This window comes from Anguilla anguilla, chromosome 2 (genome assembly GCF_013347855.1).
Source record: "Anguilla anguilla isolate fAngAng1 chromosome 2, fAngAng1.pri, whole genome shotgun sequence".
NCBI classification, from domain to species: domain Eukaryota; kingdom Metazoa; phylum Chordata; class Actinopteri; order Anguilliformes; family Anguillidae; genus Anguilla; species Anguilla anguilla.
In genome coordinates this window covers 59,321,038-59,348,099 of record NC_049202.1, presented here as the reverse complement: position 1 = coordinate 59,348,099, position 27,062 = coordinate 59,321,038, and the positions used below count along the sequence as shown (strand labels likewise).

Genomic DNA, 27,062 nt, shown 5'->3' with positions numbered 1-27,062 from the left:
TTATGTCTGCACTCCACTTGAGATATTTGAAAATGTCAAATCCCAGGTTTTTAAAACCATCTCAATATTCTCAATTCCTATTTCCGGGGCTGTAAATCCCCTCTAAAATTAGAGAAATTCAAAATACATATTTATTTAGTAAACTTTTATAAGCAAATAATTTTTCCCCACCTTGTGGCCAAAGTGTGCATCTGCAGTCTGTGGGGTGAGATGAGTGCTGTCACTCGAGCATCATCTGCTTATTCATGTGACTGGCCTCACTGGCAGAGCTCATGTCACTGGTGTACAGTGTACAAAGCATGCGGGATAGAGCATACCCTTGTGGTGTGACTGTGTTCCTGCAGACAGTGATGGGGAGGGGTTTTCCAGTTCTTGCTGTCTGAGCCCTATCTTTTGAATCCACAGTGTCAATATGGTGTTAACACCCATGGTAGAGGTAGAGGTACATCATGGGAGCTCCTGGGGCACAGTGTGTGATGCTGACTTTGACCAGCAGGACGCAGAGGTTGTGTGCAGAGAACTGGGCTGTGGAGCTCTTAAAGAGCTGCGGGGGGCAGCTGCATTTGGCCAGGGGGAGGGCCAGGTGTGGGCAGAGGAGATTCAGTGTACAGGCAATGAGTCTCAGATTCAATTCTGTCCCACAGCACCCTCACAGAATCAATCCTGCTCCCATGGAAACGACGTGGGACTGGTGTGTTCTGGTAAGAGTCTTCTATGCACTATGAGTGTTTTAGTAATATTGGTTAGACGTCATTCCTATACAGATTGTATTAATTTATATGTAGATATATATCTTTATTCATGATACTATGAAGTGATAGGGGCTGTATTGTTTGAATATTGTGATGCATATATAATCTGTAAAATGCAGTGAAAACTATAGAGGGCTGTGATGTATGCTGTGCATATCAGAGCCACTTGGAAGATCCAATGTTTCAGACTTTAGCCACAGTGCTGAAACAGTTAAGCTGTTTATAACCAGAACCTTTGCCCTATAGGGTAGCTGGGGTAGCAACTATATCCATCTAGACCTTCTCCACTAAACCCTCCCTGTTTTTCTCTACAAAAACTGGATGTATTTGGTCCAAATGAAACTAAAAAAACTACAGAATGTAAGGCTAACATGTTTTGTTGTTTTTTGTTAGTTAATTCTTTCCCCTCCTCTTTGTTAAAGCCCCACTTTACCTGTATATTTGATTTGCATAAACATGGATAAATTAAATGAAACATTGAAAAGCTTCTATATATATATATATATATATATATATATATATATATATATATATAATATAGAAGCTTTTCAATGCCTCCAAGTGGCTCTGATATGTACAGCATTGGCTGAGGGCACCAGTTCTTTGTGCATGTCCAATTAGAAATCTGAACTGGACAATGTAACGTTGGTCCAAGTAACTGATAGGAGATATGTATCAGTAGTTTCTAATGAAGTTTCATTTCTGTGACTCAGTTGGGTACTTGGGGATGAGTGGGTGGGATTGAAGACGGACGGACGGACGGATGGACGGGGCGGGGGGAGGGGGGGAGACTTCTTTGCTTGTAAACACAGGCTAAAAATTCCTGCATAGTAGGCCTTTAAACCCAAGTGCATTTGACTTAAACACAGAACATTGCATAAACACAGGGTACTCTATCCATGGATTTTAAAATTATTTTTTGCATTTAAATTTTTTGGTTTTGCATAAGATCACCCACACCCATCTCACACAGTTTCTCATTCTCATACTTGACTCTTTCTCTCTGCTCTCTCTCTCAGGTATTGAGGATGTGAGGCTGGTGAATGGTAGCAGCCGCTGTTCTGGGATAGTGGAGGTTTACCATCGAGGAGAGTGGGGGACAGTGTTCCGTGAAGGCAGATTCGGGACTATGAGAGAAGCTGGAGTGGTGTGTAGAGAGCTAGCCTGCGGAGATGCTGCAGATGCACCAGAACGTGATCACACTGTACCAGGGTCTGAAAAAATTTGGATGGGTGTGGTGTACTGCCTGGGACCAGAATCCACACTGAAAGAGTGCCTTTTAGGAGCATGGCTTGAACGTTACACTCGCTATGCATGGGTTGCCGGAGTGGTCTGCTCAGGTAGGACTGCTATTCAGCTCTTAGCAATGCTTTTATTGCAATGCAGCAAATTGGATTGAAATTAGGATATATTCATTTTCATAAACAAATATATTATAACATATATGAATAAAACTTAGTATTACATTTTTCCAGTTTAAAAAAGGGAATGTGTGCATTGTTCCATTCACTAAACTAATCCACAATTTACAGCCACAACAGAATCTCATACTTATGTTTCTGATGTACTTGCTCTGGTTCTGTAGCAATGTTATGTTCATGCTAATGTTTATTAATTTTATCCTAAGTCTGTCACTGCAGTTGGTTTGTGATTGGCTCATCTTGCACTACAGTTTACACGTGATTGGCTTGGCTCAAATTGCGTTTTACATGTGATTGGCTCCTCTCACAGACTCACACTGCAGTTTTCATGTGATTGGTTCCTCTCATACTGTTGTACTCCATTTTTAGTAGCTGTGCAATTCTGTATTCTTATGGCTGTACTGAATGTTGTCTCTGGAATAAGGTGCCAGTCATTGCTGATGATTCTCTCTTTATTCCCTGTTTACTTCTAGGCAATGTCAGGCTGGTGGGTGGGGCAGACCTGTGCTCTGGGAGAGTAGAGGTGCATCATGGGAGCTCCTGGGGCACAGTGTGTGATGCTGACTTTGACCAGCAGGACGCAGAGGTTGTGTGCAGAGAACTGGGCTGTGGAGCTCTTAAAGAGCTGCGGGGTACAGCTGCATTTGGCCAGGGGGAGGGCCAGGTGTGGGCAGAGGAGATTCAGTGTACAGGCAATGAATCTCAGATTTACTTCTGTCCCACAGCACCCTCACAAAATCAGTCCTGCTCCCATCGAAACAATGTGGGGCTGGTGTGTTCTGGTAAGAGTCTTCTATGCACTATGAGTGTTTTTGTGATATTGGTTAGACGTCATTCCTATACAGATTGTATTCATTTATATGTAGATATATATCTTTATTCATGATACTATAAAGTGATAGGGGCTGTATTGTTTGAATATTGTGATGCATATATAATCTGTAAAATGCAGTGAAAACTATAGAGGGCTGGGGTGTAGTGGAGTTCACTGTGGAGTGTGCTTGATCTCCCAGTGTCTGTGTGAATATAATCTGTGTGGAGTTTGCATGATCTCCCAGTGTCTGTATGAGTTTAATCTGTGTGGAGTTTGCATGATTTCCCGGTGTCCGTATGAGTTTAATCTGTGGAGTTTGCATAATCTCCCAGTGTCTGTATGAGTTTAATCTGTGGGAAATTGACATGATCTCTCATTGTCTGTTTGAGTTTAATCTGTGCTCATTCTGTATTTGTGTGCATGCATGTCTATGTGTGTGTGTTTGTGTGTGTGTGTTTTGTACCTGTGTGTTTGTGTTATCCTTTTCCACAAGTTTCCTGTATTATCTCAGTGTTGGTCAGATGCTAACCCCACTCTGCTGTGTGTAGGGTACACTGAGTCCAGGCTGGCTGACGGCCCTGACAGCTGTTCTGGTCGAGTGGAGCTGCAGTACCAGAGTATCTGGGGGACAGTGTGTGATGCATGCTGGGATAGGAGAGCCTCCAATGTCCTCTGTCAGCAGATGAAGTGTGGGACTGCAGTGGCAGTGCCAGGACAGTCCTGGTTTGGAGCGGGGAGTGGGCAAATCAGGGCTGATGTGTTTGATTGCCATGGGAACGAGACACGCCTCTCGCAGTGTGCCATTTCCTCTTGGAGCCGAGCTATGTTCTCACATGAACAGGATGCTGGAGTCATCTGCTCTGGTGAGGAGTCCTGCTCTCTATGCTGTATACTTGGCAGAATTTAGCATATATTTGTGTGCTATATTTGTAGCATATATTTACGACGTACAACGTCGCTCTGATAAGAGTGTCTGCCAAATGTCTGTAATGTAATGTAATATTTATCGCACTGAGAGAGACAGAGAGGGACAGAGAGAGAGAGAGAGAGAGAGAGAGATTGAAAACGAAAGAGAGAGAGAGAAATTGAAAAAGAAAGTGAAAGAGAGACAGAAAAAGTGAGAGAGACAGAGAAACAGAAAGAGAGTAAGAGAGAGCCAAGTGAGAGAGTGAGAAACTTTTAGATGGGTGTGGGTTGTCTTTTGCAAAATCAAAAATACGATGAACCAAAATATAAATGCAACACTTATCAATTTAGAAGATTTTACTGAGTTCAAAGGTAATAAATGGAGAAATGATCACCCATTACTTTGGCAACAGCTCTACAGGACATTCCTGCAGTCACCATGCCAATTGCATGATCTCTTAACTCTTGTGGCATCTGTGACATGGTGTTGAACAACAAAAAACTCATTTAAGGATGGCCTTTTATTGACCCCGTCATAAGGAACATCTGTGTAGTGATCATGGCTTTTAATCAACATCTTGATATGCCACACCTGTGCAGGAAATGGATTATCTTGACAAGGGAGAAATGCTAGCTAACAGTGATATAAACAAATTTGTGGGAAAAATTTGAGAAAAATTAAATCTTTGTGAACATAGAACAAATCTTTGAGGTATTATTTAAACACATTAAAAATGGCTGAAAAAATAGAAGTGTTGCGTTTATATTTTTGTTCAGTATGAAAATGCACAGGGTAGAGTATCTTGTGTTTATATGATGTTAGGTGTTAAGTTGGATATAAACAAAGGAGTGATCTGTAATTCTGTGCAAATTTCTGTAACACACTCGGATTTTTAAAGGAGTGTACTCTGCTATCCTGTGGAAATGCATGCGAGTAATACACTTGAATTTAACAGAGGAGTATAACCCTAACCCTAATACACTTGGATCTAACAGAGGAGTCTAACCCTAACCCTAATACACTTGAATTTAACAGAGGAGTCTAACCCTAACTCTCATACATTTGGGATCCTCAGGCTCTGCCCTCTCAGCTCTGGACGGGACGGTGCGGCTGGCTGGAGGGAATGCATGTGAGGGCCAGGTGGAGGTGTACTACCAGCAGACCTGGATCAGAGTGGGGGGGTCCTGGAGCTTCAGCGAGGCCTCGGTGGCCTGCAGGCAGCTGGGCTGTGGCTCTGCAGTGCAGATCTACAGTTCCTCTCCGTCTGGGACGGGGGACAGTGGGGAGTGCCTAATGGGGTTTCAGTGTTCCGGGAGAGAGGCTCACCTGGGGAACTGCAGCGCTCCACACAAACTCTCCTGCAGCTCCAAGGAACAGGTGTCCATCGTCTGTTCCAGTGAGTACAGGTTACTAATGAAGCTCCTCTGCAGTGTCTAGTAGGGCTGAATACAAATACTATATTTGACAACACCCAAATAATGCGTTCACCCTGAATGTTTTCTTGCCCTTGAATTCGGATTCTGATCTTTTTCCCACCTCTTTGATGCGATTCGCTCAGAAGTCAGCTCCACATTTCTCAATTAGACACACACACACGTTGCAGAGAGACAGTGAGTGAGAGTTTCCTTTAACACTAGATAGGCCAGAGCAACATCATTGATCTTTGGGGACTTTAAAATGAAAATTACTCCTACACCGTAAATACTATATCCTCCTCCTTCCGTGACTTTCCTAAATATCTAAAATATATATCTAAAAAATATTCCTAAATATATTTAACTGTTTTTTTTTTTTTTTTTGCCATTTTCCCATTTGCATTTACCATGTCATATGCAGATAGAAACAAACCTTTTACCATATCATAAGCAGACATAATTGCAAACATTCCCAATGACCCCTCTCCAAAAAAGACTTTTCTCTTAACACCTAAAAAAACCCCCAAAAACAGTTTTCCGAGTGTTGTTTTAGAATTCTATTTACATAGCTAGTTGAAGCGCGAGTTTTTAGAAAAAGTCAAGGAATGACAGACATGTGGAATAAACATTAACAAAATACATCCCATTTTACTGTGCAAGGGGTCAGTTGACATGGCGGTTCTAGTGATGAGCAGTATACTGTGAGTAGTGCCAAGTGACGTCAGAAGCACACTACGTGACCAAAGACGGGAAGTGTTGAAGAGAAGCTAACTGCTTGTCCAAAATTACCAATATTTATACGCCATCTCTATGCCGCTTCACAGCGATAAAAATATCCTACTTATCAGACGACGTTAATTTCGTCAACGAAAAATATTCGTTACGACCCCTTTTTCCATGACAAAAACAAAACATAATGAAATAACAATTCAGAATATGCCTTAGGGTTTAAAGTGAACAACTCATTTATAAAATAAATGTTTTACAATAAAGAATGAATGGAAATAGATTCATTAAAACTCCTCAATTAGCATGCTCAATCAAGATACATCACATGGTAACAGCTAGCTATCAGAAGGTGTTAACAAGGTATAAACTGTGTACTTTGCATTAGGCTACTATCTGCCGGTTAACTGAAATACCATAAAAAATAAAAAACATATTCACTCCAGTAATATAATCAAAACTTACCCGAAAGCATGTAGTCCTTTGGCTCAGACAGTGCGGTAGTGTTGGCAGTAATGTGGGCTGCACACGTGATGGGAGAATGCACTGTGCATGCAGAGGGTTGTAATTTTACTGAATTCCTATTTAAATGTACAGTGTGTAGAATTTAGTGGCATCTAGCGGTGAGGTTGCTGATTGCAACCAACTGAATACCCCCCCCCCCCCTCACCTCCCCTAACCCCTCCCTTTCTAATGACGTAGGAGAAGCTACGGTGGCATGTAAGTTCCAAAAATGATGTCATCGTCTACGGCAGCATCGAGTAGCCAAGTGTCAAGTGATGAGGTTCCTTGATAGATTTATAAATTGTAATTAGTTATTTAGTCTGCAAAACTATAGGTCATAGCTTACAAGTAAGATTGCTATTATGATTGTTAATTGTTCTGCATTGTGGTAGCGTTTTATTGCTAACGTTAGCTGCTTTGCATGGCAAATCATAGAAAGACATGATGCATCACAAAAACTATCACACTACTAACTAACGCTTACATTACAGTGTGAAAGATCCTCATTATAAAATACCACTAACCTATGTAAAGACACTCAATTTCAAAAATAATGTATATAACCGAAATAATTTTGAGGAGTAATACTTACATAGCAATGATGAAATCTTATCTGTTTTCAATAGATAGAGACAGAGACAGAGTAAATCAATGATATGTTTATATCCGCTTCTGTCTTACACCAGAAAACGATGTCAGCTAGGTCTATCAGCATACATATGGCTTAGCTATGCCCAGAAGTCCTCAATAATAATAGTATTTTCCAAGAAATTACGAAAAATCGTTAACAACGTTTCATTAGGTGCAGCGTATTTTACTGCTACCACAGAGTGAATGTGTAAGTGAATGCGATGATAACAAAACTTTCGATTACGCTGACGAATGAAACGCTATTCCAAAAGCAAAATTAGACATGTTATACATCGTTATAAAGCTTATACTCTCACCTACTGAATAAATGGATTGTCAATCAAGCCAAACTGTACTAAAAAGGACGACAACACCGTAAACAACACGTGTGGTTTTACACACAGCTATTTTGGAAGGTACCCAAGCATTACAAATGCGCCCTCTCTAGAGCCTTTTGTCCGTTCTGGGCTACTGTAGAAACATGACGGTGCAACATGGCAGCCTCCGTGGAAGAGGCCCCGCTCCCTATGTAGATATAAAGGGCTCATTCTAAGGTAACGAAAACACAACACTAATTACAACACTATACACTAATTAAAACATACTTATAAATATTACATTCCATTTCTGCCAAGTCCGTTCCGCTAGACGCAACTAAATTCTACACACTGCACCTTTAAATGGATGCTGACAAATTATCAGTACATGTGATGGAAGAGTGCGCTGCTGAATGCAGTGTATGGTTACAATTCAATTAAATGGGAATCCATTATAAATAAATAAATTCACTATTAAAAGTTAAGATTTTTATATTGAAATTGTGCAAAATTCCCAGAATTCCCTAGCTTAACTTCCCTTCCAAAATTTCCGGAAATTTACTGGAAATATTCCGACCCTTTGCAACCCAAATCAGGACTCATACCCTCACCGGCTTCCCACCCGCGAACACTGCCAATTGTGTTCGTAGGAAAGTCTGACCGAGCCGGATGTGCCGTTGCCGGGGATTGAACCCTGGTCTCTGAGGTGGTAGGCGAGTGCCTCAAACTGTTTTTAAAATAAATGTTAAAAATTGGCTCAGTATAGAAATACAGGCAGTTCATGCCATTTTCTTCCCAACCCCCCAATAATGCACAGGTGGGAACGTGTCGCTGTCTACTCCTGCACGCTGTTCAGCTACTGAATGACCAGTGCTTTGATATGAGTTTCCCAATCAAGCGCTATCAAAACTAACTTTGTCCATATAATCACACAAAATTCAATCACTGCAATCATCTGATGAAGTTTATAAGCCCTTTGGGGTGAGGATGTAGTTGTAGTTATAGAAATGATAACCTTAGAACTCCACCAGCATATTTTCAGGTTTTCACTGAAAATGAGACTTTGAATAAACTGAATAGAACAGCTGCATGACAACTGAAATGTCACTGATGTGTGTGCGTACGGTCTCAACAAACCACCAAGGCTGTGCATTGTCTGTGGAATTGATAAGAGGAGAACAATGGTGTGTAGGGTATGTAAAAGCGCACTCCAAGGGGAAGGGAGGGAGAAATGTACTGAATTCGTTATGACCGAGGAGATCTTTTTTTTTTTAAATATTGCACTTTGTATTTCTTTAACTACTTTCTATTCCATTTCCATTTTGTTTTGTTTTTGTCATGCACATCTTTGTGCTTTTCTCTGTGTTCATGTAATATGCCTTGATACATTTTCCCTTCGCCTATATTACAAAACCCCTATAATTTAATAATACAAATGTTGAAATTTCTTTCAGCATTTAATTTCAGACTCATCTAAAAAGAGGTCCATAGCAGGTTTTGCGCTCTTTTTTTCCTCAAGAAAATAGTTTTGAAATATATTATTTCACAGTCTTCATAATCAGATTAGGTTGTTACCGGTGCAGAAATCAATGCTGTAATGCTGGATACGTCCAGCTCATGTGTGGGTGGGGTTCATGCAGTTCATAAAATGCAGTGCAGAGTAAGGATGAGTTACTATTTTTTTATTCATAAAAATATTTTGTCTATGTTTGAAACTTGATTTGACTGTTTGTTTTCATCAGTGTTATAAAAGCCTGTTTTGGCTATATAATATATTGGTCGTTATTTAAGGTAAGGTAATCTTTATTATCCCCGATTTGTTGCACAGCCAGCAGTAAATATAATCATCATCAACAATCAACACACACCAATCAACACACTAACAATTCACACAATAAACATAGAATTACATAACGTTATTCAAAAGGCCAATAGCAGCAATATTTCTTTGTTAAATACTGCATTTAAAAGCAAATTAGCTGTTGTTTAACTGGATTATTATTGATGTCATTGTAAAACCATGACTTTAATACTTTAATATCGACAATAGTAGTGCCACTGATTACAATAGTAAATATCTAGTATTTGGGGCATTTTATACATCTTCAGGGTTAAACCACAACCTGAGAGTAAGTATTTACAACAGGCAAGGAGTTTGTGTTACAATAGGTTCCAGCAAGCTTGAACACATTACCTGAACCATCTGTTTTTTAAAGTTCAATTCTCTCTGACGCTTATCATCAGGTAAATCATTAAAGTATTTTTTAAAGTCTCTCTCTCTCTATTTTCATTCTCTAGGTGTGTGAGTGGATATTTTGTGTTTCGTTTGAAAAATGCAAATATGTTGGTCTCTATTTTATACATTTTGTGCAATAAAGGAGTCTTTTAAAAGTCTCTCTCTCTCACTTAGCTCTCTCTTACCCTCTGTTTCTCTGTCTCTCTCTTTTTCTATGTCTCTCTCTCTCTTTCTTTTTCAATTTCTCTCTCTCTCTCTCTCTCTCTCTCTCTTTCTCTTAGATCACAGGTCTCTCAGGCTGGTGGGGGGAGGGGGGGAATGTGCGGGACGTTTGGAGGTGTTCCACAACGGCTCCTGGGGGACGGTTTGTGATGACTCCTGGGACCTGGAGGATGCTCAGGTGGTGTGCAGGCAGCTCCAGTGTGGGACAGCCCTCAGTGCCCCGCTACCCTCCTTCTTTGGGCCAGGAAATGGACCCATCTGGCTGGATGAGGTGGGCTGCATGGGAAATGAGACGTCCCTGTGGGACTGTCCCACATCTGGATGGGGACATACTGACTGTGGACACAATAAGGATGTGGGGGTCGTGTGTTCAGGTTTGGAACTCTATTGAGCGCCTAAAAATCTTGCTTTTACACTGACACTTGATAAATACATGATACCCGACTAGTCAGGAAATTCAGGTGTTTCACAAAATATTGGTGAAGTGATGAGATCCAATTCAGGAGAGCACTGACTAACGGAACATACTATTTTTCATCCCAACTTACCTGCATTTGATACTTTTACATTTTTTTCCTCTGTAATTTCTGGCAAGCTATTTTAAAGTTAAGTTTATTTTGTCCCTAAAAGATTTCTAACATTGTCATTGTAGAATTCAAGGAGATAAGGCTGACCAAAGGCTGTTCTGGGAATTTGGAAGTTTTCTACAATGGCACCTGGGGCAACGTGTGCTTCAATCGAATGACTGCAGACACAGCCACTCTCATATGTCAGGAGCTAAACTGTGGGAAGAGTGGATTGCTTTCTCGTACAAGGCCAAGGCTGGAATCAGTTCCAAACTGGCTGGATCATTTAAAATGTCGCTCACATGACTCCACTCTGTGGCAGTGCCCATCAAGCCCTTGGGGTCAGAATAGCTGCAGGAAAAATGACGTGGCTTTGCTCACCTGCACAGGTAAACCTGCCCCTACTGCAGACACAGTATTACTCTTGTTGGGAAGAGTAGAATATATAGAGATATAGATCATTATTCATTATACTATGAAATTACATGTCTCAGGGGCTGTAATGCTTGAATACTGTGATGTAGACATAATCTGTAAAATGCCGAGAAAACTAAAGAGGGCAGGGATGTGCAGCCCATAAGCCTGTGATAGGGGAAGCACAGATTATGTACCATAGACACACAGGAAGAGGAAGCACACAGCTATCAGCAGCCTTCCTGTGAGCTGCAGGAATTCACATACAGGGATTTCTGAGCCACGGCATTTCCCAGTGTCTGTGTGAGTATAATCTGTGTGGAGTTTGTATGATCTCCCAGTGTCTGTGTGAGTATAATCTGTGTGGAGTTTGTATGATTTCCCAGTGTCTGTGTGAGTATAATCTGTGTGGAGTTTGTATGATCTCCCAGTGTCTGTGTGAATATAATCAGTGTGGAGTTTGTATGATCTCCCAGTGTCTGTGTGAATATAATCTGTGTGGAGTTTGTATGATCTCCCAGTGTCTGTGTGAGTTTAATCTGTGTGGAGTTTGTATGATCTGGTATGATATTGTAATCAAATGAATTTTGGGAACTGTAGAATAAATCTTTCTCTACTGCAGATAGAGTGTTACTCCTCTTATAGTAGTCAGATTCTATAACATTTGGTAAAACTAAGGGCTATTGTGAATTTTCTTTAGTTTTGGTGTAGCCCCAAGAATGAGATGTTTCTGAAGCGTTCAGTAGTGCGGGTTGCTTTTCATATGACATGCACCTGTCTTTGTCTCTGTGTTAATAAAATTATATCTTAATTTCTAATTCATTTATATATTACTTTTTTCCACATCAAAGGGGAAGAGCACAACAAAGTTCCAAGAAGCAAATTGTCATGCTCCTCTGCTACACATCAGAGAGCTTGCACAAGTACGTTTTCTTTGGCCTGAATCCTGAGGCCTGTCAACATGAGATGTGTCTGTAGATGTTAAATGTAATGAGATCAGCCATAATGTCAGCAGAGATGTGACTGTAGGAGATGTTAAACGTAATGAGGCTGCTCAGTTCATCTGTGTTTCCTGCTCTAGATCACTGGCCCCTCCGGCTGATGGGGGGTAAAGGCGAGTGCTCTGGGAGGCTGGAGGTGTTCCACGGGGGCTCCTGGCGGATGGTGTGTGGAGACTCCTGGGATATGATGGACGTCCAGGTGGTGTGCAGACAGCTGGGCTGTGGGTCAGCAAAGGAGGCCCATGGTAATGCTATTTTTGGGCTGGGGAATAGTTCCCTCTGGCTGACTGAAGTGAACTGCAGGGGCAGTGAGCTGCACCTGTGGGACTGCCCACACTCTGAGCACCAGCACAGCCGCTGCCCACCCCAGAACCAGGCTGGGGTCACCTGCACAGGTGAGTCTGCATCTCCAGATCACCTCAGGCTAACTGCCAGCTTCTGTGAAGTTTAATCACTGGAGCCCTGACAGAAACATACACCCTTAACCCCAGGAGCAGCTTAAAGATTCACCCTGCATTACACCTCTATGATTACTTTGTTTATAGCACCGTGAAAAAGTATTTGACCCATTCTGATTTCCTCTGTGATTGCATATTTGTCACACTGAATGGTTTCAGATTGTTAGACAAAATGTAATCTTAGACAAAGGGCACCTGAGTGAACAGGTTATAAACAGTTAATTATTATTTAATTTATTTAATGAAAAAAGTTATCAAACACCCATATCACCCATGTGAAAAAGTAATCGTCCCCTTAAACGTAAAAACTGGTTGCACCACATTTAGCAGCAAAATGTACAAACAAACACTTCCTATAATTTGATACCAGTCTTTTATATCACTGTGGAGGAATGTTAGCCGACTCTTCTTTGCAGAACTGCTTTAAATCAGACAAATTTTTGAGCATGAACTGCTTGTTTCAGATCTTGCCACAGCATCTCTATTGAACTCAATCAGGACTTTAACTATAGGCCAGTCCAAAACTTAAATTTTGTTTATTTTCAGCCATTCAGATGTGCCCATTCAAGTGTTTTGGATCATTGTCTTGCTGCATAACCTAATTACGCTTCAGCTTCAGCTCACAAACAGATGACCGGACATTCTCTGGCTAAGAATTTTCTGGCACAGAGCAGAATGAATGGTTCCTACAATAATGGCATGTTGTACATGGTCCCGAGGCAGCAAAGCATCCCCACAGTATTGCACTACCATCACCATGTTTGACTGTTGGTATGAAGTTCTTACTGTGAAATGCTGTATTTGCCTTACGCCAGACATAATGGGACCCATGTCATCTCAAAAGTTCCACTTGTGACTCATCTCTTCATAGAACATCATCCCAAAATGCTTGGGGATCATCCAGGTGCTTTTTTTGCAAATTGAGAGGAGCATTGATTTTTCTCTTTGGTAACGGTCTCTTTCTTATTGTGGAGTCGTGAACACTGACCTCAGCTGAGGCTAGAGAAGCCTCCTTTTATATATAAATAAAAGACTTTATTTCTGTGCCTTTGGAGAAATTTTAGCATTCTCCATTTGGAAATAAAGGCTCTCACTGTGGTTCAGTGAAGCATCCGAGCCATAAAAATTGCTTTCTATGCCTTTCCATACTAATATATTTTAACAACTTCTTTCTTATCTCTTCTGGAATTCTCTTTGACTGTGGCATAGTGTGCTTGTAGGAACTTTGTGATGACTACTTCACTCGGATGGTATGGTTTGAAATGAATGCGGTTTAGATTCAACAGGGCTGGCTGAAATCAAGCCTGGCTGTGTTCAGTCAGCTGAATCTGTTTATCAATTAAATGTGGTTAATTGGTTTACTGAAGCACTGTATGGCACTGTATGTATTCACTAATAATGGAAGCAGAAATAATGATGCATTGGAACGACATTCACATTTATCAGAAGCACTTATCCAGGGCAGCTTACAGAAGTGCATCCATAAAGGTTTAGGCAACAAGCACAGAGGATGACAGTGCACAGGAACAGGAAGTGAGACAGTTGAATGAATAAATAATACATCTTCTCATATTTTACAGGTCATTCATCTGACTCCAGTTCCACTGCAGGTATGGACGTCCTCTAGATGGTGTAGGAAAGAGTTTAGGAGATAAAACCTGAGGCTGAGCTCAGAGCCCTGTCAATCACACAAACACAAACCCTTTCTCATGCCCAATAAAGAAAACAATGCATTTGCTTATTTTGTTGTTTTATGTACTCCTGGAATGACTATCAAACCAACAACACAGCCAGGTAAAGCTGACCCAGGAGTCATTTATACAGTAAAAAGAGGACCTATTATCTCACAACTAATTTCAGTTATTGAGACTAGCTTTTCTGTTAATTCTTTGTATTGCACTTCCTCCATAGACATTCTATTGCTAGGTGGTGACTGAGTAGATAGCTAATGCCTCACATACATTAGAGGACTGACATGCTCACGGTAACACTTTACAATAAGGTCACATAAATTGGCATTAAATAATGTCGTTATTTAACAAGAAAGAACAAAGAACAAATAAATTAATTAAGCATGAAATTAACTTTTCATTAGTTAGTTAGCAAATACATAAAGTATTGCATTGGTTGCATTATTATTTACACATTAGGAAAACATAAGATAAACTTATAGGGCTCTATTATTGTGAATCTAGGTGCAAACGCAGGTCTAAGTTCAGAGCGCTGGGGCACATGGGTGTGGCCAACTCTTTTTTGGTAATTTGGTGACCAGAGGCGCAAGCGCATCCATGGCGCAGCATGGGGGAGGGTTGGAGTGGGAGGAATACATTATTAGCAGGTATGTCCTGGCTGCCTTCAGTCATGGCCAATCAAATCAGCTCCTCTCATCCCCTTTAAAACCGGCGTGGCGCACAGGCGCAGCGTATTGTCAATTTCGTAATGGCTGAAGACGCGCCAGACCGGCTCCACCAGCCAAACTTTACCCAGGAAGAAACTGACATACTTGTCCGAGAGGTTCAGACTCGCAACGACCGAATATATGGCACTGCAAGTCGGCCTCCATGGGCTGATGATGTTAAATTGGCTTGGGAAGAGGTAATGAGTATTATAAGTGCCTCTTCCTCTGGAGCTCTGAGAACCGCTGCCCACATCAAATTCAATAGACAAGAGTCAAGCTCATTTTTTTATGATTAACTGATTCAGAAGGTTGCATTCAGTAGTCTTGTTTTAACTATTTGTGTAAGCGGGATGAAATACGTAGGACATCCACCAAACCTGTCTGTGGGATTTTGGATAGGTCTACGTTCATGTGCTCCCCCGCCCACTAAAGTCACGAAAATAGCTGAAGATCACCAGCGCTGCGCTTAGACGTGGTTTGAGTGGGCGGAGACGCAGGCGTGATTTTACGCCAAAACAGACACCAAAATTGTAATGCACTGGCGTATCTGTATCGACACACCCCCAGCTATGACATACCACCCATCTCGGCGCAGACGGGTTCATGTCGAGCCACGAAATTAGCAAATGGGCGCAAGCGGGAAAAAATCACGTTGCCACGTACCAAATTCCAAATACACCTGCGTGTGCGCTTGGACCAGACTTCCGTCCGGTACAAAAATAAAGCCCATAATCAGTTAACCAATAACAAATAATTCAACAGTTTTTATTCCAAATTGAAATAGCATTAACTACTGCAGTTGGTAACATTAATTAACATTGTACAAATACATTAACAAAGATGTACAGATTAAAATTTTAGTAGTTAGTAGTTAACAACTGCATTATTCCTCCCCTACATTAGAGGACTTCTAGACTACCAAAGTCTGACACACTCTCACGTGTTGACACATTGGTCCAGACAGTAATTGAATTGTCAGAGGACCTCGCAGAAAAACAATAGTCTTTTTCAGCCAGAATTATTATTCGCATGCTCGATAAAAATCTAAAAATCACTGATAGCTGAAATGTTTACTAGTTAAAAGCTATACTGTACACTTGTTCTCTGACCCACTTTTGGCCTCATTGCATTGAGAATTGTGGAATGACTTGCTATATACAGTACATACAGCGACCACTTAGCTGGTGGAAACCTAGCTAAGTGGTCATTGTAAGTTAAGTAGCAGCAGTATGCCATGTTGTTTGCTGATTCCCAACCCCTTTACTTCCTCATTTTCAGTGACCAAACGGCCAGAGCCCCCATTAGAGGCTCCACCCAGCCTATCTATCCTAGAAGTGGCCTTCCTGGTGGTGGGGGTGCTGTTCCTCTTGCTGCTGGTGGTGCTGCGTGTTCTGCTGCTCCGGAACAGAGCACTGAGGAGAGGTAGGGGGCAGACGGATAGATGCTGGGCAAACCGCCATCACATGCTAGCTGTGACTGAGGAAGCCTCTTCAGTAAACAGCTCAGTCGGTGAACCAGGCAGTTTTAAATAGGGGCTGATGGGAGGCTCGCCTAGTTATGACCCTGGGCCAGTGTGTGTTAGTGGGCTCTGCAGTGTGTGTCCTCCATCACCAGGTCCCCTGAAAGCAAGGAGACTTCAGGGCACTGTGTGATTAGCTGTAGCGTTTTCAAGCGAAGGAGGGATTCAGTTGGCATGCTCACCATGTCTCTTTGTGCATGAGCGCCCCCTCAGGTCAATCACATGCCTGCAGTTTGCCTGGATAAAGAATTAGTTGTGTAATAAAAGGTTAAACTGATCTCAGATCAGCAGTCCTACAGGGCCCTGGTCTCTGTCAGGTGGCTGGTGTATGACAGTTGCTGTGCGCTGTACCTCTGCTACTCACATGCAGAGAGAGATAGGCTCTCTGACAGGAGACTTTAATTCTGTGATTCTCTGTCTCTGCTCTCACAGCCCTGTCTCAACGGGACCACGCCCCTCTGCACGAAGCCATCTACGAGGAGCTTGAGTGCAAACTGGCTGAAGGGGGAACCACCAGCGCCCCCTGGCGGGGTGAGTGAATCTGATCTGTCCTCCTCGAGCTTCACAGTAAAGTCTTAAGCACATTGTGGAAGACCTCCACAGAGCATGTGTGGTGTGGGCGGGGTCAGTACACAACATCTCTCCTGTTCACAGGGAGTCGCCTATCTGAGGATCCGCCCTCTGGGTATGAAGACGTGGAGGAAGGTGAGGGACTCTCCCTCTCAGGTAAGGGGGCGGAGCTCTGTGGAGCTCTCAGTGGGTGAAGATGGTAATGCTGTGGTTTCAGTGTGATTTTGGAAGGGGTGGGACTCCTGAGTGGTCCTCAGAGTTTTGGTGGATTCGGTGGGTTAACATGATCCACAAGCCAGACAGCAATGTAATTTGATTGGTAGGGAACTGGGGTTGTAACCTCAAGGTTGCAGGTTCAATTCTCTGATAGAACTGCCAGGTACTTGACCTGAATTACTGACCTGAATATATCCAGGTCAGTAATTCAGGTCCAGCTGTATGAAATGGATACTGTATAAAAATGACAAAGCTGTGTAAGTTGGTCTGATTAAAGAAATGAGAAATGTCTGTAATGTAATCATATTTTTGATTCATTGTAAATTCATGACATACATTAAAACAGCAGTTATAGGAACACAGGGATACACTGTTAATCATTCCTTATACCTCACAGAAACACTGAAATAGGATCCTTCAGGCCTATATTTTTGAGTACTTAGATACATCTTCCAGGAAGTGGAGCTGTGTTCCTCTGTGTTCTGTCTAATTGTTATTGCCGGGTCAGTTCAGTTCCTGTGGGACACAGTGATGTGGAGTCCCCATTACCCGCATACCAAAGTTTAAATATGGGGTCAGTTAGACTGTGAAAGATGTCCCCACATCGTCAGTCAGCCGGGACTGCAGTGTGCAAAAACATCTAGCTGAAGTGTTATTCAGTGCTGCTCTGAAGGGCTCTGCTGTTTTGCTGTGTTGGAGTCTTGATGAAGCCATAAGTCCCCAGAAGTCTCTTTGCTTTCAGGGGACCTGGTGATGGAGGACACACCAGAGAACTATGATGATGTCATCACTGCAGATAAGCATCCAGACAGTGTGACAGGTGAGTGCTTTAATTGGTTTGTGGGACGATTAAATATTTTCTCTTCATGAATACATCTATTGGCCTTCATTATAATATATTGTAATTAGTTGTTTGTGTTATGTGGCCAGTATAGATTTGGAGGGGGAATTTACTTTGTCCTCTTTAGAAGAATAAAAGTTGTGCATTACTGAAATTATTTGATCACATAGAGCCGCTCTTGTTGAAAATACTTTTGTGGTCCAGCCTTGGACATGGAAAAATGACTTTGAAAGTTGTTCCCCCAAAAATGATCCATTATGAGTACTATAACCAGTGTGCCCAGTTTAATCAGCACAGCTGCTGCTTCTCTCTGCTTGTTTAAGGGGAGCTGGTGGACGGAGATGCACCAGAGCGCTATGATGATGTCATCACCATGCAGCCAGGCCCAGATGCTTTTCCAGGTTGAGTATCTCTTTTTAGACAGAATGTTGGAGTGAAGCACAATCTCTGTCATCAAATTCACCGTGTTCTGCTCAGGTGGTTTTTGTGTCTCTGATGGCAATCGTGTTATTTATTCATTATCAATCTTATTTTTACATTCTAGGTATTGATGTTTAGTTAATTATTCCATTTATTCACCTTAAGTCTCAGTCCTGTGCTAAAAATCTCTACTTCCTGTCCGTGTGATTTGTGAAACTCACTGCCCTGCGTTACTTCCTGTTTGTGTGATTTGTGAAACTGACTGCCCTAGGTTACTTCCTGTTTGTCTGATTTGTGAAACTCACTACCCTGGGTTACTTTGTGTCTGAGTGATTTGTGAAACTCACTACCCTGCGTTACTTCCTGTTTGTGTGATTTGTGAAACTCACTACCCTGGGTTACTTCCTGTTTGTCTGATTTGTGAAACTCACTACCCTGGGTTACTTCCTGTCTGTGTGGTTTGTTACAGGGTATCATGTGACAGACACAGAGGAGAATTATGATGATGCCGTGACTCTGGACTGGATTCAAGTGGGTGAGTCTGTGCAAAGTGATCAATGTCTAAAACAAATTACTACAAGATTTTATGGTTTTAGCAAAATTCATCAATCTGCCTCATTTTGTTTCATATACTGGCTCTTTGAAGGCAGTTTTAGTGATGGCTTCATAGGCAATTATGGGAATATGTGCATTCCTTTCCACCTGCAAACTTTGCTGAAAGCAGGCATTTGAGTGTTGATGTAAGCCTGCTAAAATATTTTGAATTAAACTTTTAATTTCAATATAGAATTACAAGATTACAGCAGGTATTTGTTGAAAATGACCTTCTGCTGACTGTGTCTATCTGTCTTCTGATCCATCCCTGTAGGGGAGAGCGTTCTGGCCCCCGAAGGCCCTCCAGCTCCCAGTGGGATGGACTATGATGATGTGGGGGAGGAGCCTCCTGAATGAGGAGGAGCATCTTGAGATTGGCACTTCTAACTGAGGAAGAGTCCGCTCACTCAAGTTTGGACAGCAGAGCGTACAAGGACACATTTATGCTACACAGTGTCACAAGGAATATATTTTAATGTTATAAAACCACATCCTAGTAGATCAGCCATTCTTCAATTAGTAATTCACCTGGAATTATTGACAGTAGATTCCTTAGCTTGTTCATAAATTAGACCATTGTAAGTGCTGGTACTTGTATAAATTGGCTAAAACAGCTTGCATTCATTGACACAATGAATCAATTATTGCAGTACTACTCGTTTCATGCTGCTTTCATTTCTACCCAAACTGGTTCAATAGACTGGAACTTTTCTCTTTCAGCATTTAAAAATCTGTTGCCATTTTTTTTTATTAACAAAAAACTTTTTATACTAAATATTTTTAGATATTTGGATCTTGGAGAATTATGCAGCTTTTGATAGACAATATTTTATAAAACTGAAATATTTCTCACAATGTATTTGTTTGCCTTCTTGAGCAATATCAATATTTTTAACAGCTATACATAAATGTGATATTTTAAATAAAGCTTGAAGACTGAATTCCTTTTTACTGTTGTATATTCATTTATTTATTTGTCAGAAAATATTAAGAGATATGCATTGTACAGTTTAGGTTGTTTGTCGTTTACTGGAGTCTGCGCTGTGTCTCATGGTTTAGGGCCCTCAGCTTCTCCCTCCACATTCAGCTCACCATTCCTATTCAGTCTCTCCTGCTCACACTTGGATTTGATTGTGTTTCTCAGCGCAGTGGAAGGTGCCATAACTGACCTACTGGGGATATTACATTACACGTATGTTTCTTTTTTCCTTTATTTCTCATCATGTTACAAAATTAAAGAGGGAACAAAAAAGAACACACTTTAAAGTCCATTTAATTTAATACTAATACACGCAGACACATGAAATGCATTTTGAACATGTTGCAGAGTCTCAGCTGTTTAAGCTGTATGTACGTCTTTCGCGAGTTTTCTGCATCATATATAAAGTTCAACGTAGGACCTGAAACAAACACACAGCGATCAAAGCTGACTAACTTAGACAAAGATGTCATGTGCAGCGCTCGCGAATCACAACTGCAGATAAATATTACACAGATCCTGCACTCTAGAGGCACAACAACTTCCTGTTCTCATTCCCAAAACTCACTGAGTGTCCCCATGACTGTACCCCCAATCAGGATTTCCCTGCAAGCTGGGAAACATCACAATGAAAAATAATCCTGAGCTCTCAAACGTTCTTCATTCGACATGAGCACACTGATCCAGCTTCTGTGTGAAGGTTTTATAAGTCAACTTCCACATTCTCTTCAGTGTATTTGACAGCTGCCTCATTAGACGACCCTGCACATCAACAAACATGTATAAACACGACAGAGGGAGAGAACTGGAGTGAGAATGAACAGTGTTGCAGCCTGAAATCTGAAACACTCGTTTTTAGATGTGTTCCCCTGTAAAATGACATCACCTGGTTTCCTGCACCATTTCACACACAGTATAATGGAGGCCAGCAGCAGAGGAGCAGCTCCCAGACCGAACACCAGTCTACCTGTGGAGAGACACAGAGATGAGGGATATGTGGAAAACATAAACCTGTGCATATACAAGAATATATGGCCTGACAGGGCGGCAATCTGAACCCATGATGTGGTTAATATCTCTTATACTATGGCTACAACTAAAATGCATAAAACAATTAAAATATGAAGGTATTTTTTGAAGACATTTCATTAAATAAAACCATTGTGTACACATCTGTCACTTCACTAAATATGGTTTCTCTGGTAATGATAGATGGCACCAGTGTTTCTCTTTTCATATGTATGCAGAGTAGTTTCACTATCAGCCATCAAAAATATTAGAAAAGAGAAAAGACATTAAACAATGAAAAACAAAGTTCACAACCATTGATATGATTCATTTAGCAACTGGTATAATGGGCAGACAGTCAGCTGTGTCATTTATTCTAATCCACATAACTACGCTACGCTAATATCTCCAAGCTTAATAAATGCTGCACTCCTGACCACAAAAATGTGAAATGTGTTGCAGCTGAGATATTTTCTGGATAAAAATGCTTTCTATCTGCATATTGAACATTAGCTATTGATTTTTTTTTTCAATAATGTGGTGTTCAGTTTCCTTTTATTTTAGGATTTCTAAGTCAACAAATTGAAAGTTTTCGTGTAGCGATTTAGAACCATAATGAGGCAAATTGCCCACATTGCCATGCCTATACACAAATATATACAGCAGCCATACCACCATGCACTCTGCTCCTGCTGACTGGCTGAAGCTAAGCAAGTGTGGGCTTGGTTAGTACTTGGATGGGAGACCACCAGGGAATACCGAGGAAGTGCTGTTGGTGGGTCAGCAGGGGGCAATCTTCCCTCTGGTCAAATAAACCCCAATGCCCCAGTGCAGTGACGGGGACACTGGGCTGTAGGAGATGCCATCTTTCGGATGAGATGTTAAACCGAGGTCCTGACTCACTGTGGTCATCAAAGATCCCATGACACTATTTGCAAAGAGTAGGTGGTTCCTTGGTGTCCTGGCTAAAATCCCAGATCTGGCTATAGCCAAAAAAAAAAAAAAACTTGGAAACTAATCATCCCCTGATCTAATTGGCTAAAAAAAAGTTCTCTCCCTCTAGTGGAGCTGCTCAGTGGCCAGCAATAGAGGATTGTGGTTGTACTGGACAGCTCCCAGGTGTAAATGTGTATGAGTGTGTAGCAGGGCGTTGCTGCAAAAGAGCATCCATGCTCAGCGACCCTACCCTGGGTAAATAAAGGGTAAATAAAAAAATAATACATGGGTGTCAACCAATCAGTTAATGGAATACAATGTAATGCACTGTAAATATATCAAGGTGAAGTTCTATATCTAAATAAAAGGCCTACCTGAGACTCACCTACAGTCAGAGTGATGGAGTCGCTGCGCTGTGATGTCACATTTCTCCCCTCCAGCCTCCCCTCACACCAGTACTGCCCCCGGTCAGACCCAGCAGCACCAGGGATGTTGAGTCTGTTACCAGTTACACTGTGACCAGCAGTCTGGGACACGGCCATCTGGGTCTGGTCTTTGTACCAGGAATATGTCCAGTTGCTGTAAGAGTCTACCTCACACCTCAGGGTGACGGTCTCTCCATTGTACAGTGGGCGCCATTTTGGCTCTGCAGTCAGCTTGGCTTTAGGCAGTGCTGTAGAAACAGACAGACTGGGTCACAGTTCTGTTGTCATGCCAGTGTTTTTATGACTATGGAGAAACCAAATCACCCTAACTGAGGCGAAAAAATTCAGGGCAGCTACATTCCTAATTTTAACGACATAAAGATATTCAAGAATCAACAATGAAAAATCTATAATTATAATCCACATAGCACAAATATGAAACTAAGAAAGAGGATCCCAGAATCATCACAGCAGTTGCACCCAGTGCATTATGGGAATGTGCCAGTTTTGCACACTGAAAAATGCCTGTCAGCACTCACCTGATACCTGTATGTGGGCGGTGTTACTGTGCTCTGTGTACCAGTCAGCACTCACCTGATACCTGTATGTGGGCGGGGTTACTGTACTCTGTGTACCAGTCAGCACTCACCTGATACCTGTATGTGGGCGGGGTTACTGTACTCTGTGTACCAGTCAGCACTCACCTGATACCTGTATGTGGGCGGGGTTACTGTACTCTGTGTACCAGTCAGCACTCATCTGATACCTGTATGTGGGTGGGACAACTGTACTCTGTGTAGTCTGTGTGGGGTGAGACCACCTAATTAATTAGGTATTTGCCTGTAATAAATGAACTGGTACGGGAAGCACAGTGTGCACCGGGGAAGATTGAATAAATGTGTTAAATATGGTCTCTCTGTGGGATGAGTGAGACCACCAGTGTTCAGCTGTTGATCAATTTTGACTCACCTGACACGTTCAGTCCGACATGATCACTATAGGAGCCAAAATCAGCGCACCTGTATATACCACTGTGGGCTTCAGTAACAGGTGAGATGATGTAGGTGTTTTCATAGGATGTGTGCTTTGTCACCATAATATTTGATTCATTTCTGTACCATATGAATCCATAATGTTTGAATGGCTGTCCCAAACACCTGAAACCAACAGTCTCTCCAGTGAAGAACAGGGGCCAGTTAGGCTGCAGAGTCAGTACAGCCTTTGGGCTCCCTGTACAAACAGTGCATGCACTACGTCAGTACATGTGTTTAAATACTCATGACATGTTTATAGTGTCCTGATTAATGCCTCAGCTTCATTAGTTTAGAACAGTAAAGATCTGCTTCTGTTTGTGACCTCTGTATCGCCCCGTATTGTAGGACATGCCTTGAGTCTCACAGAATATTATCTCCACATTACCGTCCACATATGCATTCAAACTCATCACATCATTAAGCTGTTATATAGTCTTAATGTGAGTACTGACATTCTGTTATCAATCATACATTTAATTAAACTAGCAATGCTGTTTTCTCTGATAAATCATCAGGTAAGAAAAGGTGGGATTTGTTTTAATATCTATGAGCACTCACCCAATCTGGCCATTAGACTCAGCACTGTAACACAGAACAGTCAGAAATCATTGGTAGTATCAATATAATGGTCAATGAAGTGCATTAATTCCAAGAGAAAGCTAAATTACAATTATTTTCCAAATGAAGACTGAATAGACCCCATCATTTCAATCTGATTACATGGTATGTTCTCTGTAGTATTTTGGATGCGGGGTAAACTTAAGTAAACCAGTTATGTGAAAAATCAGTTTGAATGGAGTGTGTTCATCTGTTTGAAGTAACATTTGAATATATTCCATATACATCACTTCTTGTAGTTCTTCCTTAGATATGTATAATGTTTGATGTGTTCCAATGTTGTATTACAGATGATGAAACTGTATCACACACTCTCACACACACACACACTCACTCATTCACTTTGAACTGAAACATAAGTTTGCTGGCATGTGTATGTAACAAGCACAGTCTCTCAATTTGTATTTGAAATACAAATGTTAAATAACTATCACTTCAGTTGAATAATCCATCTGTTGTCCTGCAGTAATTAATTCTGTAACGTGCATATTTCAGAATCATGTGACTTTCTATATGCAACGGCAGCTTTTATGACACACACTCAAAGAGTGCTTCAGAAATATTTATTTGAAACACAACTATAGCTCAGACTATTTACATTTTTTGAAACATCATTCTTTCTGATGTTTTTGTAGTTTCAGCGCTGTGCCATCAAACACTCAGCTCGGTTCAATTCAAATATGCTTCTATAACCCTTTTTATAGAGACACCATCACAAAGATGCTTTACACATGAACAGGAAATAGAAAAAATTTAAACCCCTGTAACAATAAAATGGCTGTAGAGACAGACCAGTTAACTGCATAGTAACAGAGTATTAACTCTTCCTGTTATCTATTGCGTTTTCAAAGACCTCAAGTCAAAAACGTGCCCCTTAATATGGCCCAAGTCCAAGTCTAACACACTTCACATGCAAAACCTATTACAAGACCGTGTTTATTATCTTCTCTCACTACATTTTGTTAGTGATCATTCAAGGTATTTTATCTGCTGAATTAAACGCATACTTCTTCACTCATACTTTTCTTCTTATCTGATAATGCAGGTAATTCCAAGGCAGCCCAAGGGCTGTAGAGCATTCTAGTGTTAGTGAGGTCAAATCATACTGAGTTACTTCAACTTAACTTAGTAAATGTGTTGTTTTTTTTTCTCAATCAAATGCAAATTTCACCACAAAAACATCATGCTAAAAACCTTTACATTATAAAACTGATTCGGTAGTACTCACAGATCAATGTGACCCCGCTGTTTGCCTGCATGATTCAAGAAGAAGTTTAGTGCTACAACTTCAGTGGTCAAAAGGGCGGAAAAAAAACCCTGGCAATTTCTTTGCAGTATAGCACAGCTACTGCATTCTTTTCTTAACTGCTTGTGTGGTCAGCAAGTTGTGAAATTATTCTCACACAAGCTCACACATTTCCTGCCTACTGACAAAAAAGTCACCAACAGCAGAAGCCAGAAAACCCACAGGCACTCACAGTGCCAAGCCGAGAACACATTACGCAAACATGTGCTTGAATTGTGTAGGCTACATTCAGAACTAAGCCACTTTGTATGACCTGCTGACACTAGATACCTCTGCATCTGATTTTCTGGAGGTTCTGTTCGCTCTCTGTCGAACATCCTTCTCTGGGAGCTCTGGGCCAATTCACAAGAACCCTGAGATTGATTTATGGAAGAAGGTTCACACTAAAGAGTCTGCTCTGATGTTTAACTGTACAGTTCCTGGAAAGGACTTGGGGTGGGGGTGGAGGGGGGGGGGGGGGGGGGGGGGGGGGGGGCGTGTTGTAAATAGAAAATGAAATACATTTTTTGTAAACTGTCACTGGAACAACTGTTTTTTTTTTTTAATTAGGGATTAACATTTTTAAAAAACTCTAATGCATAACTTATATTGTTTTTTATATTCCTGAACAATAGAGATGAAGCATGAGGTGCTTGGAGGTACGTCAAGTCAATTTGCATAAATGAAATTTAAAAAACAGTGCCCTCAAAAAGAATGGTAACGGTAATCTGAAATTAGTTCTTTTTGCCTTTTATTTAAGGAATTTGGATTTAAGATCGAAAGATGTATATGAGATAAAGGTAGATACAATCAGCTTTTATTTTATGGTATTTGTATCACCATTTTATTGAAACAGCTGTTTTTTTGTTGAGTCCCCTGATTTTCAGCTGTGCAAAAGTAATCTAAAGTATGAATATAAAATCAAAAAGTAGGCTAAAAGTTTCTTGCGTTACACTTTCAGCTGTCCATCATTACTTACAGAGAAAAGAGTTCACTTGACCTTTACCATACTTTTAGAGGACACTATGTGAAAGCAAAAATAAGGAAGTATAAACTAAAGAAAAAGTGGAAAACTTCACTCTCATTATCACCAGAAATCAGAGTGATTTTAGGGCAGAACTGTGCCTAAATGCACTGGTCCTCTGTGCAATGCAACACTGCATGGTTCAAAAACCTGACTGTGTCAGAGCTGACTGGGAATGTTGGACAATGAACAATGAACAATTGAACAATGCACAATTGGCTAAAGTGCTGTCCTGGGTGTGTATGATAGGCTATTGTGCTGTCCAGAGAGCGCAAAATCAGCTATAGTGTCCAGCCAAAGGCTATTTCAGCTTGACAGCTTCAGTTTCACAAAATGGCCGCTTCTCTGTCTGGTATAGCCAAGCAGCAGGCTGGTTGCATGCGTTTGAAAGGATGGGGCTGCTAGAACGCCCGCTAACAAACTTACACAGGATTGGGTGCTGGTCTGTGGCCCTTTAAACATACAGTGAATGTCACTCTGAGAAAAGGCATGAGAACCTCTACTATCCTGCATTTTACTTTGCAGAACATTCAATCCTGGGAATTTGGCTGAGGTTTTTTTTCTTGGTGTGTGCATTCCCACAAACCCCCCTCCCTTTTTTTCCCTGCCCCAATCCAAAGTGACCAATGCAATCAGCCCACCATAATCCTCTCCCAAACGCTCATGGGTATGGGTGAGGGAATAAATAATATGTTAAAATCAATAAATACATAAAATAAATAAATAAATAAATAAATAATAATAATGCCTTTATTTTGTTGCAGATTTGTGAAGACGTCACAAAATTTATTTTTCTTTGATAATAGCAGCAG

The 27,062-nt window shown here is 41.2% G+C and overlaps 2 protein-coding genes across 6 annotated transcripts; one reads left to right on the top strand and one right to left on the bottom strand.

Moving 5' to 3' along the window:
• The first annotated feature begins 427 nt into the window (after nucleotides 1-427).
• On the top strand, nucleotides 428-19,786 carry LOC118220376 (scavenger receptor cysteine-rich type 1 protein M130-like). The gene is made up of 17 exons (XM_035404243.1): nucleotides 428-691; nucleotides 1,726-2,092; nucleotides 2,647-2,955; nucleotides 3,536-3,850; nucleotides 4,970-5,290; nucleotides 10,004-10,318; nucleotides 10,597-10,899; nucleotides 11,776-11,847; nucleotides 12,006-12,320; nucleotides 13,964-13,993; nucleotides 16,060-16,203; nucleotides 16,733-16,831; nucleotides 16,955-17,026; nucleotides 17,829-17,906; nucleotides 18,251-18,328; nucleotides 18,817-18,882; nucleotides 19,216-19,786. The coding sequence occupies exons 1-17, from the start codon at nucleotides 428-430 to the stop codon at nucleotides 19,296-19,298; spliced, it is 3,231 nt and encodes a 1,076-aa protein (XP_035260134.1). The 3' UTR covers nucleotides 19,299-19,786.
• A 410-nt stretch (nucleotides 19,787-20,196) lies between these two features.
• Nucleotides 20,197-25,630, bottom strand: LOC118219867 (low affinity immunoglobulin gamma Fc region receptor III-like). Of its 5 annotated transcripts, none has more exons than XM_035403363.1 (6): nucleotides 25,170-25,630; nucleotides 23,882-23,905; nucleotides 23,259-23,519; nucleotides 22,254-22,537; nucleotides 20,807-20,887; nucleotides 20,197-20,682 (listed from the first exon to the last, which is right to left on the bottom strand). In XM_035403363.1, the coding sequence occupies exons 1-5, from the start codon at nucleotides 25,198-25,200 to the stop codon at nucleotides 20,825-20,827; spliced, it is 663 nt and encodes a 220-aa protein (XP_035259254.1). In that variant the 5' UTR covers nucleotides 25,201-25,630; the 3' UTR covers nucleotides 20,197-20,682; nucleotides 20,807-20,824. The 5 variants fall into 5 exon arrangements, 4 of the variants coding, with proteins under 4 accessions (XP_035259254.1, XP_035259251.1, XP_035259253.1 ...); XM_035403360.1 differs by having other exon boundaries at nucleotides 22,238-22,537; nucleotides 25,170-25,626; XM_035403362.1 differs by having other exon boundaries at nucleotides 22,250-22,537; nucleotides 25,170-25,623.
• Nucleotides 25,631-27,062: the final 1,432 nt, after the last annotated feature.